This window comes from Lycium barbarum, chromosome 6 (genome assembly GCF_019175385.1).
Source record: "Lycium barbarum isolate Lr01 chromosome 6, ASM1917538v2, whole genome shotgun sequence".
In the NCBI taxonomy this organism is placed as follows: domain Eukaryota; kingdom Viridiplantae; phylum Streptophyta; class Magnoliopsida; order Solanales; family Solanaceae; genus Lycium; species Lycium barbarum.
The window spans coordinates 136288069-136305364 of NC_083342.1; the positions used below are offsets into that span (position 1 = coordinate 136288069).

Below are 17296 nucleotides of genomic sequence, written 5' to 3' on the forward strand. Positions count from 1 at the left end.
TTTTCGGTTGTCTATTACGTGGATAAGTTAATCACTTAAAATATGTTACTTCCTTTAATTATACGCATCAACTTCAATAAGCCATAAAATTTTAGGTCTATTCTAGTTGAGACTGATATATATAATTAAAAGAGGTGAAATGTTTTAAATTGTTAACGTATCCACGTAATAGACATGACCTAAGTATACGCACATCAAAAGTGTCTAATATAATCGTAGAAGGGAATTGTCTAACAAAACACACATAAACTTTTTCAGACATTACGTTGAAAGTGTCTGATAGAAAAGAAAATTTTATCATATGTTTAGGTGATCAATTGAAATATGTTATAATCCGATTTGAATCTACTCATCATGTTTTGCTCCTCATTTTAATGAATTTCAATTAAGAGTAATTTTGAATCTTAATCAAAAGTTAAGGATTGAATTTAGATATTTTTTGAAAAATTTCAAATACGTAGAGTCTACCCCTTTCATATTTGAAATCGCTTTGCTATAAGAGCAAATAAAATACTGATTTGCTGACACCAATAATATGAATAAATAAAAAAGAGTAAGGAAGAGTAAATTGATAAGTTCAAATATTTTGGGCTTTCTGTCATTTTTCTCATTTATATAAAGCAGGTCTTCAAACCCACAGAAAAGAATGTCTCATCTTCAACCAAAATACAAAACCATTGGATACACACTCATCTTCTCATTAAACATCTCTAACTGCTTTCCTAATTAGAATTGTGTTTTATATGGAAATCATAATCTCTTGCTAATATGGAAAGTACTTTAATTAAGTACATGTATGATCCTATACACAGAGGCATTCTCCAATTCCAGTTTTCCGACTTAGAAATGGTTACTATCGAGTCCCTAACATACACGAGCCTCAAGGATCTCTTGCCAGCATCACCACCGGCGATTTTATCACCGACAAGCGGCTGGAAGGACAGCTGGCGAGAGATTCCGATGAAGGACCCGCTGTTACAGCACGCGGCATGGGCATACCTTCAGCCGGTGGAGATACCGGAAGTTGATCGGAGTTTCTCTGAAAAGGTGAAGGACAAGTGTTTTGGCATGTTTGATTGCTTCAATGATGTCATTTCCGTTATGTTTAGGGGCTTGTTTTCACCGGCATCCGGAAAGGAGAATTATCTGAATGAAGAAGATCATACAGTTGACTAAAAGAACCAACAGAATTTGATGTCACAAAAGCTACCGGTGACCGGAATGGAGAATTATCCGAATGGAGAAGATACACAGTTGACTGACAACAGATTTTGAGTTAGCAAAAAGCGGCATTTTTTGTGTGACTGGTTGTTAGGGTGCTCATTTCATGTATATACCTTCTTCTTCTTTAAAATTTTTTCTTTTCTAAAACTTCATAGCACTGGTTTACTTGATTTACTAGGATTAAATTTTCCCGGGCAAGTTGAATAGTGATGAATACAGATTATTTATGTAGCAGATCCAAATTAGTATGAAATTGAAGCGTGATTAATTGATTGTCGAATGATGATATATATGTAGATACATTTCGTTCAAGATTATTACCCCACAGTAAATGGTAATATTATTATGCCGGAAGTCAAATAAATTTATCTTTGATTATGATTTTGTTAAATAAAAAGAAGTCTGGTGCACTAAGATTTTGCTATGTACGGAGTTTGAGGATAGCTGGACCAACAATGTGTCTTATATGCAAAACCTTACTTTGCATTTCTGTTGAAGGTTGTTTAATTTCAGAGCTTAAACTCGTGATATCCTTGTTATTCGGCGCAACTTTATAATTGTGCCAAAGGCTTTGATCCTTCATGATTTAGTCAAATACTTATGAAAATTTTTCAACCACAAAAAAATTGAGTAATTTATAGTGCTTACTAAGCAAATTCGATGGTATATTTGATGTCGAAATTTGGATGCGTTGTTTCTTATTTATTGTGATTTTGCACTTTAAATTTGGTCATTCTTTTGAGAAACAGATAATGTACTTATTTCTTATTAGCTAGACTGTCATCATGATTCGTGACAAAAGGAGGAGAAAATTGATTTATACTTCCATAATTTTTGTAGATATCGATTAGGTATTAAATTTTTTTGGGATAGCCAAGTGTTCTTATCTGGTTTGAGGCTGTAATCCGAACAGAAAACTGACAGAAGTAGGTTTCAGTTTTCTTCTTCAGCTGAACAAATAGGTTGTTCGTTACATTAATATGATAAAATATGTTTGGGACAATGACAGTACATTATGTTACTACTACACAGAGATTTCGTGACATAATAATATTATTTCTTGCTTTCGTGTCATCAACTCTATCTTAGCAATTAAGTTCCAGTTTGGACATTAATGTTTTCTCTTTGTTAAACTACAAAGGGGTTTTGGGCACTCCATGTGTATTAGTATTCAAAAGTAGCAATGTTGCTTATGTTTGGATAAGTTAAATTATCATTTTCCAATTTTACTTTGGAACATTCAATGCTGCAATGATAACTCCATTGCAGACGTAATCTTCTGTCTGAACGTATTTAAAATATTCTATGTTCATATTCATTATCACAAAAATAACACTAAATGTGATGTTACTCGTGCTCACTAACTTAAAATTTTGAATTTCTCCTGATCTAGTGCCTTCTTCTCCTATGTGTACATGTCGTGTTTGGTGGGACTGTAATAATTTTGTGGCACAGTAAGGGTGTGGGCTATAAGTTAATATGGTGGATGTAAACCTTAAAATCATGACCCAAATTCCAGCCAAAATAAAATAAAAAAACGCATTAGGTGATTTCTTTAACCTGCCTAGTTTCGGTGGCTTATGTTATCCGGTATCTATGTTGGTGAGAAGTAAGAGACACCTAGTGAAATAGTCAAAGTGCGGGCAAGCCGGATAAAATAAGGGTTGGGATGACTATAAAGCTAAATATTTCTCTTTTTGGTTTAAATACATTTTGTATCCTTCAATCTTGAGTCTTCTCTTTTTTATAAATCTGTTTATAAACCATAATAAATGCAAACCTATGTTAATTAAAGTTCCTTTAATATGCAAAATCTTGGTTCTCCTGCAATAGAACGCAACCAGCCTAGCTGTAATTTGTGGCCAAAGAATAGAAATGGAAGAGAAAATGGCCAGCCTGGAAGTAGGAACCCAGCTCTAGCCAGTTATTAACCTTCAATTTTCTCTTCTTCACAATTAAATGGGCTTTTTTTTTTTTTTTTGTCAAATTTGTCTATTAATGATGTGATACATAATTCTACTACAAAGACGAAGCAACATGCACCATTCTTGCTGTAATTTACTAATAAATGTACTATCCATGTCACAATTATTTGTATTTTCTTTAACATAAAGTTCTATGATCCCACTCCCTAATTTGAGGGACAATATATTCTGTTTCATGACGATTCATATAAATTGACTAGGAGCCCGTTTGGATTGGCTTATAAGTTGCTTAGAAGCTGTTTTAAGCTTTTTTGATTGTTTGACTGACCAGCTTAAAGTCATTTTGTGCTTAAAATAAGCTCAAAAAAATAATTGAGCCCATTTGACTTAGCTTATCTAAAGCAGTTTATAAGCTCAAAACAACTTATAAGCCAAAAAAAATAAGTTAGACTACCTCAACTTATTTTTTTAGCTTATAAGCTGTTTGCAGCTTATAGACATAGAGCCTGTTTGGATAGGCTTATGCCTATAAGCTGTTTGCAACTTATAAGCTAAAAAAAATAAGTTGGGGTAGTCTAACTTATTTTTTTTGGCTTATAAGCTGTTTTCAGCTTATAAGCTACTTTAGATAAGCAAGTCAAATGAGCCCAATTATTTTTTTGAGCTTATTTTAAGCACAAAATGACTTTAAGCTGGCCAGCCAAACACTCAAAAAAGCTAAAAACAACTTATAAGCAACTTATAAACAACTTATAAGTCAATCCAAACGGGCTCATAAGCCCTTCCAAACAGGCTCTAGATTCATATAAATTGACTAGCCTTACGTTAGCTGTCAACCTACCACAACCCTCTTCTTTATATGGAATTGGAGTCGGCAATACTGAGCAAGCTCACACTGGTGGAGTTTCCCATTTCACCTGAAAAAATGAAAATAAAATAAAAGAAATAGTAGCAATAACGAAATGAATCGGTATTCTCTTCAAATCCTATAAATCGCGTCGCAATTAGCCACTAACAGCAGTATCAATACTATAATACTTTCATTTGGCTGCATTCTCTACTAAAATGTTGGTCACAAATTGGTTTTGCATCTGTATCAATAACTAATCAAATATATCCATAATGAATGTTTCTATTAAAATAAAAAGGATAGAAAGACAAGAAGTAATGTTGCCATTGATCTAACTCAAGTCATTTCAGTTATTAGCTACATCAATATGTCTAATCAAACAAATTAACTTTGGCCTTTTGATGGTGACCCACTTGGATGCATTGCTACTAATTAACCAGGAATTCTGCCCAATGGGTCCGTTCTTATATGTTCAACGACAAAAATGCATGGTCCCTTATGGCCAAAATAATGCAAAATGCCAAGATAGAATTAGTAGCAAAAACCAATTGTATCATCTGAAGACAATGTCTCTTTTTTGATAGAGTCGTTTACATATGAATCTTCTTCTCACACCAACCTTATTCCTTAATCCTAACATAGTAATACATCTTTGGATCCTTACTGGCTAGCTACTATTATATCTCTAATTGATATTTTTCTTTATTTCGAATTCAAGATTTAAATTTGACGTGTTCAACTCTTTGGTTTCTGTTACTAAACCCACTACAGTTTTAAAATTATGAGTTCATTATAATTTTAGTGATTTTTCATGCGCGCACACACATATATCGGTTGAAAATGCTATATATATATGCTTTGTGTAGAAAATACTATGCTCAGTTGAACATTATATACTACGTACCTATATCGCTATTCGACCCATGTTGATGTTAATCACAGGAGAGGGAATCTTACACAACATGGAACATGGGAACATTGGCTCCTCTTCCTATCTTGTGGCTTGAATTGATTGATGTTACGTTGTATATGTGCTTAGAAAAAAAGAAAAAGAACTATGCAATTATATATATTTTCCTTGAGCATACTCAAGAGGACAAGGATTTGTGCTACACAAGAGGTTCTTTTTAATTAGTCCTTTGCAGTTTGCAGTCCATAAAAGATGATTCAATTTTATTGGACATCTTCCCATTTCCCAGTTTCGGCAGACATGTTTTAGAAAGCAACAAATAGAAGTTATGACTCATAACTCATACCGGTTTTAGTTATGCGGGATTTTTAATTGCTAACCAAATACTGTATTAGGTGTATTGAATTTTATATAGAGCAAAAAATGCTACCAAACATGGTATTAGTAGTTATGCAGAGTTTAGTATATGAATACATGCATCAGCTTCTAACCAGCAACCAAATGACCCTAAGTGTTTACCAGAGTACTCTTAAGAGGACAAGAATTTGTCTGCAACTAGCAAAGCCAGCTCTATTGTTTTTTAGGTATCTAGCCATTTACACATCTGGATATTCTGGAAGTTGGGACCAATATGTTTTTCCATATTTTACCAGTATTCACAAATATTGAACTTCAACATTTGATACATACTGGCAAAATATTTGATTTTTAAATTTGTTTAAGCAGTATTTCAAATGAAATAATTGCTTCGCTCATAGAATATTAATTTTATTTTCAAGTGAAATTCACGTTGAAACACAAATAAATTTCAAATATTATTTTTCACATCACTTCAAGTCCTTTTATTGGTCCCAACTTCAAACAAATCTCCTCTTTTTGCAAAAAAAAATAAATGTAAACTTAAACACATTACTGACAAATGCACTGGCCCAAAAACAAAACCTCGGTGCTTACTTACAAGTTACAAGGGTTCTCTCTGATGTCAATTTGTCAATCATTCGGAAGCAGCTAGTAGAGGTGTCAAAATGGGCTAGCCCAGCCCAATCTAACCCAGCCCTAAAGGGCTAAAGAATTAAATGGGCTAAGATGCGCTGACCCTTTTAACTGAAGGGCTTGCAAAATGGCAGCCCAGCCCAGCCCTAGGCGGGCCGCGGGCTAGGACGGGTCAACCCTTTAAGTTTTTTCGTCTTTCGAAATAACATTTTCTAAGTAATTTTTGGTACAATTTGAACATGAAAATTTTGCAATATGAAATAGGATATTTTACCACCCATTCTTGCGCAAATTCATATCATAGAAGAAAAAATTCCAGAGAACAAAAACAAATTATTATTTTTAATCACTAATTCAGATCACGTTCAAAAGAAATTAAACATAATATAAATTCTAAGACTAAAAAGTACTACTCCGGTTTCTAATTACTACTTGGTAGTAAATATATTCTTTTTTCTCATTACATTTAATCTTTTTGTTTAATTTACTTATATTTTAAAAAAAAAATATTATTCTTTTCTAGCCTTAAGGGCTGGCCTCAGCCCAACCCTTGAGGTCGGCGGGCCAAGAGAGGCTGGGCTTTTGAGCCTCACTTCTATATGGGATAAAGAAATCTTAGGGGCAATTCGCAGAATTGCCCTTCTTTTGGGGTGGTCTTTAAATTTTGCCTTTCATATTTGAAATCTTTAAATTTTGCCCTTCGCTAAATCCCATGGGTTTCAGGTTCGAACCCCCACACAGTCAAAATTTTAAAAAAAAATCGCAAGGCAAAGTTTAAATTTCGCTATGCCCCCATCGGCATACACTTGTGAAGGAATTAACAAAGTTATGCCGGACCCGGCATACTTATGCCTTATGGCAGACTTGGCATAGGTATGCCGGTTCCGGCATAACTTTGATAATTCCTTCACAAGTTTTTGCCGGATCCGGCATAAAAGTTTGCCCATTAAAAGTATGCCCCCATCGGCATAAACTTGTTAAGGATTTACCAAACTTATGCCGATGGGGGCATACTTATGCCTTATGGGCAAACTTTGCCTTGAAGCATATATATGTATTTTTTCAAGCATATATACCAAAGTTACATGGAAAAGTATTTTGCTGCAACCAAATGTCCATCCCAGATACAAATTCACACTTTGGCTGGCAATACAAGGTAGATTAGCAACTGTTGATAGACTTCACAAATTTGGCATTCAAGTGCCACCTGATTGCATCTTCTGTGGGCAGACCCAAGAAACATTTTCCCATCTTTATTTTGAATGCTCCATCACAAAAGGGTTGTGGTACAAATTGTTGGTATGGCTGGGGTACATTAGAAGAATAGGGGGCTGGTAAGATGCAATCAAATGGATCTCACACATTGCTAGACACAAATCAGGCCACTGCTCCATTACTTGTTGCATTTTTGATATGCTAGTGGCATTGGTTTGGAGAGAAAGGAACCTACTCAGATTTCAAAACACTCAGTTTCTTCCTGATAGACTCTGCAGAGAGATTGCACAACATATTCACATCCAAGGCAGGAACAACTTCAAATGGCAGAGAGCTCTTGCTGCTATGAATTGCTATCCCTAGCTAAGTGTAGTTGATTGAAACTGGCTGTTGTTTTTTTAATGTAATAGTTGCTCCTAGTTTGACTTATACAAGTTAGTGAGTAGGAATTTTACCATATACAGTTGAAGGTCAGCTTCAACTTTGTGCTGTACAAGTTTTTTGGATGGAATAAAATAGACTTTCAACAAAAAAAAAAAAAAAAAAGTTTTCCTTATAAGACAAAGTTTAAATTTTGTATGCCCCCTCCGGCAGACTTTGCCTTGAGGGGCAGAATTTTAGTTATGCCGGATCCGGCATAACTTTAACTTTTTCTTAAAGATTGTATGCTGGATCCGGCATACACTCCTCCAGTCCTGCCTTGCGAAATTATTTTTTTATTTTATGCCTGAGCGGGGGTTCGAACCCAGAACTTCATGTATTCGCTCATCTTTCCAAGCAAAGGGCAAAATTTAAAGACCACAAATTTGAGGGGCAAAATTTAAAGACCACCCCAAACGAAGGGCAATCCGTGCAAAAAAATGAAATCTTAGCCTAACCCTACTTAAATAAAGGGTTGGGTCGGGCCAAGCCCATATTGACAGCTCTAGTAGCTAGTAAGTACCTCATTTAATTATTTTCTACTATATTACATAGGTGAAAATAGTTTTCTTAGTTGTTCAATATTGTCTCTACAAGTTAAATTAACTAATTTGATGCATACACTGAATGCGGGTATAAATTCTTCCCAAGAAATTTATTTAGAGTTGTTTGGTTATAATCGGGATTAAAAGTTAATAGTCCCGGTATAATGAATGCTTAAAAGTATAAGACCAAATGAGAAGCATGAAATGCAACCAAAAAAAAAAATAGTCAATTCGTAATGAATTCGTACAATGATAATCACAAACTCGAATAATGGAAAGATAAGGTTTTAAAAAATGTATAAGGAAAAATTATTCTTTTCTTTATAACTTTTTTATTTCTAATTCGGATATGATAATGACTATTGCGTGAGCAACTACAAGTCTACAACTAAGACTGGACTTGCGATATATATATATTAGGAGAAAAAAGAAGATAATGTCATGACTGAAAGTATGAAACAATAGTCTAGTTTTTTATTATTATTTTTATTTATTTTTTGACACCGTTGGACCAAGGCCTAGTCGCCTAGCGCTGTTCAAAACAACTTAGAAAAGCTAGCTTGTTTAAACGATATTTAATCTTTTCTTCTATGTTAATATTTTTATATTCGTTAATTAATGTTAATGTTATGAACAAAAAACAATCTCCTCATCTAAGAAGCAAGGATATAACATCAATAGGGAACTTTGAATGATGACAAGCATGTCATATATATATATATATATATATGTTTCTAAGGATCAATATAAAAAATCTCTCTTCGAAATGCAAACTACAGAAAATGAATATCGTGCTACAATATAATGAATAATGATACAAACAAATTGAAGTGCAAAAGAAAATTAATAGTGCACAGGAAAAAATGACATAAGAAAAGAGTACTACATAAAATGTGCAACTCTTTTTTGGTTAGTAATTGTAGAGAGCAATAGTTATATAAGTACAAAATATTGGAGATTAAAACTTCAGAACCCATAATAAATATTCAGAAGAATTGAAGATTAGAATTCCTCAGGGATGCTCTGAAGCACAGGCATCCAAGAAGAATTATTTCTCAGCTTCATTTGATTAGTTTTTCTAATTAGCTTCCTTTTCCTCATGAAATTCAAGTGTTGTTCCAAAGAAGGAAAAATTTGGCTTCTATTCTCATTGATATTATCACCACTTAATGCTTCAAGAACTTGCTTTAAATCTTCTTTTTTCACCACAATTTTCATTCTCATCACCTTCTTTTTTTCTTGAGTTGAAAAATCTTTACTGTTAAATTGTGCAATGGCACCCAAAAAATTGCTCATCACATTAACTTTTTGGCACCTTCTTGTTGAAATTTTTTATTTTGACGATCTCGTTGGCCATGCGCACACGGGCGAATTTACTAAGGGCCGAGGGAGTGCCACGCCACCCGCAAGCTTCGGCGGAAACTGTATGTATATATGTATTTATATGTATGAAATACTACTAATAAGGAACTTGCCACCCGCAATAACAAATGATCCCGTAGTGCCAGTGGCAAAGGGCCAAAAGAACCACAGTGGCAATGAGGGTTTTTTTTTTTTTTCCCCACCCATTTAGGAGGATTTATAGTGTTTCCACACTTCCCCTCCAGTGTGACTCGAACCCAGGACCTATCGGTCGTAGGTGGAGGTGCTTAACCACTGAGCCATCCTCACTTGTCGCAATGAGGGTTTGAACCTGGCTGTCAGTGTTTTTTAATTTTTTGTCTGCTGAATCAAATAAATTGATGTCTTTTAATGCAGAAATGATATTATCCGGCCCCCACATTTGTTTTTGTTGTTATTGTAACCTACTTTTGTTACTTTTGTTTTTTTGCTTAAGCTGTAAATTTGAATTAAAGATATTTATTTGAGTATCACTTACTAATTTCATATGTTTGATTTGTAAAAAGCTCCTACGGTTTAGGACTTAGACTATGAGCAAGAGAAAAATTGATGATTTCAAACGTAAATAGAAACGAATTCATTTCAAAGAAGCTTAAGGTGGTAAAATCAGTTGCCTCATTTGAACCAAAATATGATATATTTTCTATTTTATCATGTATTGTTCGTTATATTGCAAAGTAAAAGGAATAGAGTAATCAAAAAGATTATATGAGAGAAAAGAAAACGATTATTTAAAATTTTATATAGCTTGATTTCGTTAATTAGTGATTGTTTTCTGGTTAAAATATTTGTTAAGTTAATTTAATCTAAGCCTAAAATAATATATGAGTCAATCATCTAATTATACACTTGATCAAAAATGAAAAAAAATGTGTAAGGAAGAGCAGCTGAATACTTGAGCTTTATTCTCTTTCTTTATCTTTTCTTTTCCTTAATGCTTCTTAACTTGTTTTAATTATTAATTATATTATTATTGTTGCCTATCTTTATTTATTAATTCTTGACTTATTTGGTATCTTGTTAATTATTTAGTATAAAAAGTTAAATTAATACTATAAGTGGTCGTTTGGTACGCAGACAAATTTATGCTGGGATTATAGTCCTGGGACTAAATAATTCCTGGATTATTTAGTACTAGTCCTTTGTTTGGTTCATTGGATTAAAGATGGGATATACCATGTATAATTCAAAGCATGTGTTTGGTTTGAAGTTGGATAAACCTAGATAAAGTTTTCATTTCCAATTTTAACCTTGATATTCCAATGGCTTATTGTGCATAAGTGCAAAAACATACAAGAGATCCAACTTGGTGCATAGGTTATAAATTACCCATTATAATGAACTCTCACTAAATTTTTTTTTCTTCTTACAACTTTGGTTAGTCACTCAAACTAGTAAATTGGTTGCCTAGAAAGCAAAAAAACAGAAACTGAAACTGAAACTAGGTGCTGGAAATGCAAGAATTGTGCATAAAACTATGCAAAAATGATGTAGAAAATGCAGAAATTATGCAGAAAAATGCAAAAACTGAAGCCAAAAATTGCAGAAACTGTGCAAAAATGATGTAGAAAATGCAGAAACTGTGCAGAAAAATGCAAAAACTGAAGCCAAAAAATGCAGAAACTGTGCAAAAATGATGCAGAAAATGCAGAAACTGTGCAAAATGATGCAGAAACTGTGCAGAAAAATGCAAAAACTGAAGCCAAAAAATGCAGAGACTGTGCAAAAATTATGCACAAAATGCAGAAACCGTGCAAAAATGATGCAGAAACTGTGCAGAAAAATGCAAAAACTGAAGCCAAAAAATGAAGAAACTGTGCAAAAATGATGCAGAAACTGTGTAAACATAATGCAGAAAATGCAAACACTGAAGCCACAAATGCAGAAACTGTGCAAAAATGATGCAGAAACTGTGTAAACATAATGCAGAAAATGCAGAAACTGTGCAGAAAAATGCAAAAACTGAAGCCAAAAAATGCAGAAACTGTGCAAAAATTATGCAGAAAATGCAGAAACCGTGCAAATATGATGCAGAAACTGTGCAGAAAAATGCAAAAACTGAAGCCAAAAAATGCAAAAACTGTGCAAAAATGATGCAGAAAATGCAAAAACTGAAGCCAAAAATGCAAAAACTATGCAAAAATGATGCAGAAGCTGTGTAAACATAATGCAGAAAATGCAAAAACTGAAGCCAAAAATGCAGAAACTGTGCAAAAATGATGCAGAAACTGTGTAAACATAATGCAGAAAATGCAGAAACTGTGCAGAAAAATGCAAAAACTGAAGCAAAAAAATGCAGAAACTGTTCAAAAATGATGCAGAAACTGTGTAAACATAATGCATAAAATGCAGAAACTGTGCAGAAAAATGCAAAAACTAAAGCCAAAAAATGCATAAACTGTGCAAAAATGATGCAGAAAATGCAGAAACTGTGCAAAAATGATGCAGAAAATGCAGAAACTGTAAATGATGCAGAAACTGTGCAGAAAAATGCAAAAACTGAAGCAAAAAAATGCAGAAACTGTGAAAAAATGATGCAGAAAATGCATAAACTGTGCAAAAATGATGCAGAGACTGTACAAAAATGAGTGCAGAAACTGAAACTAAGATTTGTAGAAACATACACAAAATACCATACCATAAGAAAAGTTCAAAATACATGATTAGCATTCATATATAATATTTACATTTGCATCCTCATGCTCTTCTCCGCCACATATCAAGTTTATAGGGCGGAGGCATCAAAATATAATACAACCATTAAACCTTTTGAAGATGATGAATTTAGCAAAAATTATCAACCCATGGCCAGCCCGTACAATCATATTATGTACTTGGAAACCTATCATTGACAACCATCCACACATATAACATTGACATCTACATCCTCATGCTCTTCCCGACTACATATCAAGTTTATAGAGCTAAGGCTTCAAAAACAGATACAATCATTAACCCTTTTGAAGGTCGTCAATTTAGCAAAAATATCAACCCATGGCCAGCCCTTACAATGATATTCATGTACTTGGAAACATATCATTGACAATCATCCACACAATGTTTTGACGTTGAAGTTCACCCATTCGTAAGAACAAATCCATTTTTCTAACATCAGAAGTAAGCCCCATTGATGCTTTGATTTGTTGATCTGGACTATACAACTCTTGATAAGTAGGGGATGAAAGGATATCTAAAACTTTTCCACGAATTTCAGATTCATCACGCGCCCCATACATGTCAATTAAAGCACCCATTGTTTTGCTGTGATTTGCCGTAAATTCCTTCATAACATCAACTAAATCCCTTAAAGCTGTCTCGTTAACATCTTCAACAGTTCTTTTTCTTTTTTTGCTTCTCTCTTTATCATTGACATTAGAAGAGGAGCTTCTAGTATTTTTACCTTGTTGTTGGTTTTGTTGGTGTTCGGTATTTACACTTTCAGAAGCTCTATCTGCACTTTGAGAAGCTCTACTAGGTCTATAAGCATTTTCGTCTTCTCCAGGGGCTACATCAGGTTCATGTCTAGCATCTTCTTCATCATCTTCATCATCAACTTCAATAAGAAATCCTAATCTCCTGTCATTAGAAACTCCTTGACCTTGGCTCCTAACAATTTCCTCAAAAGCATCTTCCGGCCCTTCTGCAAACTCTCCCGTTGCTCTATCTTTTCCAAATATTTCTTCCCAATCCTCGAACAATGGCCATGTCTTGTTTTGCATTCCTTTGGCATTTGGATCAGCCTATAATAAAATAGGATAAAGCAACATATTCAATCAACATACGTACTTTATAAGTATACAAATTATACTTGGCATATGCAACAGAAATCACATGTTAAGAAACTTTATTAACAACATATTTGATGAGCAGAAATAAAATTTTCATTACCTTAACAAACTCATCCCATTTGCTTGGATCATCAACTATAATTCTTCCTTCACCATAATGAAAGCCCAAACCACTACGACTTTTTAATAAAGCTATAGTCCCGTAATCCTTCTTCCATATTTTCATTTTAGAATTAATATGTGGTTGAGTTTTCAATCCACAATTAGGATGGATTTTGTTTAAATAAAGCTCCAATTCCGTCATGTATCCAGGCCTAAAGGTGCCATTATCCGCTTTCCAACCCTTGACACACAAATCCTTTAAACCATCAATAAGAGTGCGTTCTTCTTCTAGTGTCCATGACCTTCGGCTCTGAGGTGTTGCTCGGCTCGACCTTTTTGATGCTTGGTCAGAAGATGATGTGTGATTACTCATTCCGTCAATATGATATTGACCAAAGCTGATCAAATAAACAACATAGTAAGAAATAAGCAAGTATTTGCTATTTGCAATCAAATAATTAAGAACCTTAACAAGAAGATGTGAAGTCACTTAACTTATGACTCACTTATAAATATTTTATCCATCACCAAAAAAAAAAAAAAATACAACTAAATTGTTCAGGAAAACTAATATTGTAAGACTAACTCATAGATACACTGCTTATATTAAAAAAAGAAGTAAAAGCATACATAAAGATTCACTACTTGTCTTCAAAAAGATATTGTTAGATATACATTAAGGTGAATTGTCTCCACAAACAGCAATGTGAGGCATACAAAAAGATTCACTATTTGTCTTCACAAAATATCACTAGCTACTACATCTTCCAATGGACGAAAAACATACCAAAAATGTACAAGCACCACAAATTGACAACATAACTTAAAAATTACAAAGACTAATTGCTAGATCTTTCATTCCACATGGACTGAGCTAGCTCATCCCTCCAAGTGGTCCACTCATCGGATGGTTCAACGGTATCAATATTTCCATGTTCAGGTTCATGTTGATGCTCCATGTTGAATTCTGTTTCCATGTCTAATGGATCAACTTCCATCTCTCTTCGAATGAAATTGTGTAACAAACAACATGCACTAATGATTCTAGTATGAATCTTAACAGAGTACCACGAAGGACTTCTAAGAATTCCCCAACGTCCTTTCAATACACCAAATGCTCTTTCAATAACATTGCGCGCCCTAGCATGCTTCATATTAAACAGCTCTTCTCGGCATTGAGGTGGTGGGTTGTCACCTTGCCAATCCCTTAGCCAGTATCTATATCCTCGATAAGGGGACAGAAAACCATTTCCATTTGTATATCCTCCGTCACATAAATAATAATTGCCTAAAAAATATAAACAATAATATAATTACTTTAAAATATTATTCTATTTTTGAGGTAATAAGAATATACAAGTCTTTCTGTATAAAGCATACCCTCGGGTACTTTCAAACCATTCCTTCGTACAACAGCATCTCGCAATACACGACCATCAGCGGCTGATCCCTCCCAACCAGGTAAGACATAAGTAAAGTTAAGATTTCTCTCACAAACCCCCAAGACATTAGTTGCTATATCTCCTTTCCGTGTCCTGTATCTTGGCTTATCTATAGTTCGAACTCTAATGGAAATGTAAGTACCATCCAATGCACCTAGACAACCCTATAAAATAAATTAACAAAATACTTACATGATAATGTTTTAAATCTTTCTATAGTAAATCAAATGGTATATTGAAATTTACCTACCTTAAACCATTTCCATCGATCATCAGTCTCATCTTCGGCCACTGGATTAGGACTAACAAGTAATAATGGAGTTAGTTTGAGAATTGCTCTTAGACATTCATTAAAGGCTTGACTTACACTCCACCCCGATCTAATATAATCAACTTTGATAGACCTGTTCTTCTCGTGATGAGCCAAAATATTTAAGAACATTGCTAGCTTTTCAGTGCTTGACATATTGTCAGTGTCTGTCAATCCTCCAATATTCGTGGCTAAAGAAGCTAAAATGTGAAAGGCCTTTCTATCCATCCTAAGCTTATCAATACATACAATATCACTGTCACGAATGATAGAATTTAGATGAGACATGATTTTAGGAATTCTAGCACATGTGCTATATCGAGTGACCCGTCTATATCTAGATTGTCTTCTTAAAATTATGTTGTAAATAGCCATAAAAAGACAAATAAAGACAACATATGAATGCACCATAATCTCCTCAAGGATGATAAAGCATTCGAGATCGCACAATTGTTGAGGATCCATAGACACCTATTTGTCATTTAAAAATTGCAAAATCATTATTAAACTGAGCATATATACTGAAACATAGATATTACATAATATAAAACTGAGTTCTTGTTTTCTTCTCATGTACAAATAAATTTCACCATTGTCACCATCGGTCACTAGAACAAATAAGTTTCACAAAAGAGTTACATTTTTCACCGCAATACGGTGCTCTTTTATAACTGGTGACAATTAGAAATAGTATAGTCATCTATAAACACAATAGTTCTAGTTGAATCATTACATCAAAAGAAGGTAAAAAACCGTCAATATCCCGCTAAATCTCCATTAGTAACATAAAAATAACATTGAAAAATTCGAAGCTTCAAAAAATCAAAACCAGTACAACAAAAATCCAAACCCCAACATTAGTGATTACAAAATGTGAATCTTCCTCTCATTTTCAAAAAAGTGTAACCATTTATCCACATTAGTACTGATAAGAGGAATACAACCGAAGAAATCTAAGAGGAACTCAGATTTAGCATGGTATTACTCCCGAGAGAAACTAAACAATAAGACCTGCTACTTTATTCAATGATCAATAAATACACAAAATTAAAAAAAATTAATAAAAAATAAAAATTTACAAGAAGAGGAAAGTGAAGAAAAAAAAAAAGAGGAGGAAAACATGAAGTAGAAGGGAGAAGATTTCTTGTGATACCAAAAACTTATCAATTTGTAAGTAGAATGATAAAGGTTTTTTTTTTTTAATGATAATACATACATGGTAAAGTAACAGAAAAGGAGAACAAAATAGCAGGACAAACTTACAGAGATGGATTTCTTGGAGTATCAATATGTTGGATTTGTTGGAGTATCAATCTCCCATAGCTGAGTGCCCAAAGCTCTGGTGGGAGAAGTGGAGATGAGAAAAGAAAATTCTGGAAAAGCGCTATACGTATATATGAAATAGGTTAAGGGGCAAGATGGTCATTTAAAAAAGTTATCCCAACATATATTAGTACCGGTATTAGTTATACCAACTAGAAAAGGGGATAATATTATCCCAATTTATGGTATAATTTTGTACCAGTACTAATTAATAACTCAAACCAAACATGGTACTAATTTAACCCAAAAATTTAGTACCAGTATATCCCATCTTATACCCTATACCAGACGACCCCTAAGTTTCCTATTCCAAAATTTCTCTCTCTGATCATAACAAAAATCCTTGTTATGCCAAGTTGAAGTATATTTTTTCATTTTCTCGGTTTATTTCTAGCATAAATCGAAAAGATGAATAATTCGATCCTAAGTCCAAGATCATCAAACCGACCAAATGCTTATTCTATTTGGATTCAAAAAACTGTGGCACCCGGAACCTCAAAATTCTGAATTCGCCTATGCATGCACGGCTATCTTCTGCAAATTTCATTTCCATTGTCGTCTTGTAATAATAAGTTGATGACAATGATTAAGTGGTTTACTAGAATTTCTTTAGGAGTACCTTATATGTAGTCTGATGATTAATTAGATAGGAATAACAGATCGAAAAACGTTCAAAATATACAAAAACGCGAGGTCGGTAGATTGAATATTACTCCATGTTTTATAATTAGTACAGCACATTCTGAGATATCTGGAGTTAATAAACTAATATCAGACTTTGAAGATGATTATCTAACAAGAAGTTCAACTTATAAGTTGGCATTCACCTGGAATATAGCGTACGCGCG

General features: G+C 33.7%; 1 protein-coding gene across 3 annotated transcripts; it reads right to left on the bottom strand.

Annotated features, from left to right (window-relative positions):
• Nucleotides 1-12226: 12226 nt before the first annotated feature.
• On the bottom strand, nt 12227-16770 carry LOC132599354 (protein ALP1-like). Of its 3 annotated transcripts, XM_060312685.1 has the most exons (4): nt 15066-16379; nt 14754-14979; nt 13372-14661; nt 12227-13223 (listed from the first exon to the last, which is right to left on the bottom strand). In XM_060312685.1, the coding sequence occupies exons 3-4, from the start codon at nt 13744-13746 to the stop codon at nt 12501-12503; spliced, it is 1098 nt and encodes a 365-aa protein (XP_060168668.1). In that variant the 5' UTR covers nt 13747-14661; nt 14754-14979; nt 15066-16379; the 3' UTR covers nt 12227-12500. The 3 variants fall into 3 exon arrangements, with proteins under 3 accessions (XP_060168668.1, XP_060168667.1, XP_060168666.1); XM_060312684.1 differs by lacking the exons at nt 14754-14979; nt 15066-16379 and adding an exon at nt 16389-16770 and having other exon boundaries at nt 13372-13771; XM_060312683.1 differs by lacking the exon at nt 12227-13223 and having other exon boundaries at nt 13744-14661.
• Nucleotides 16771-17296: the final 526 nt, after the last annotated feature.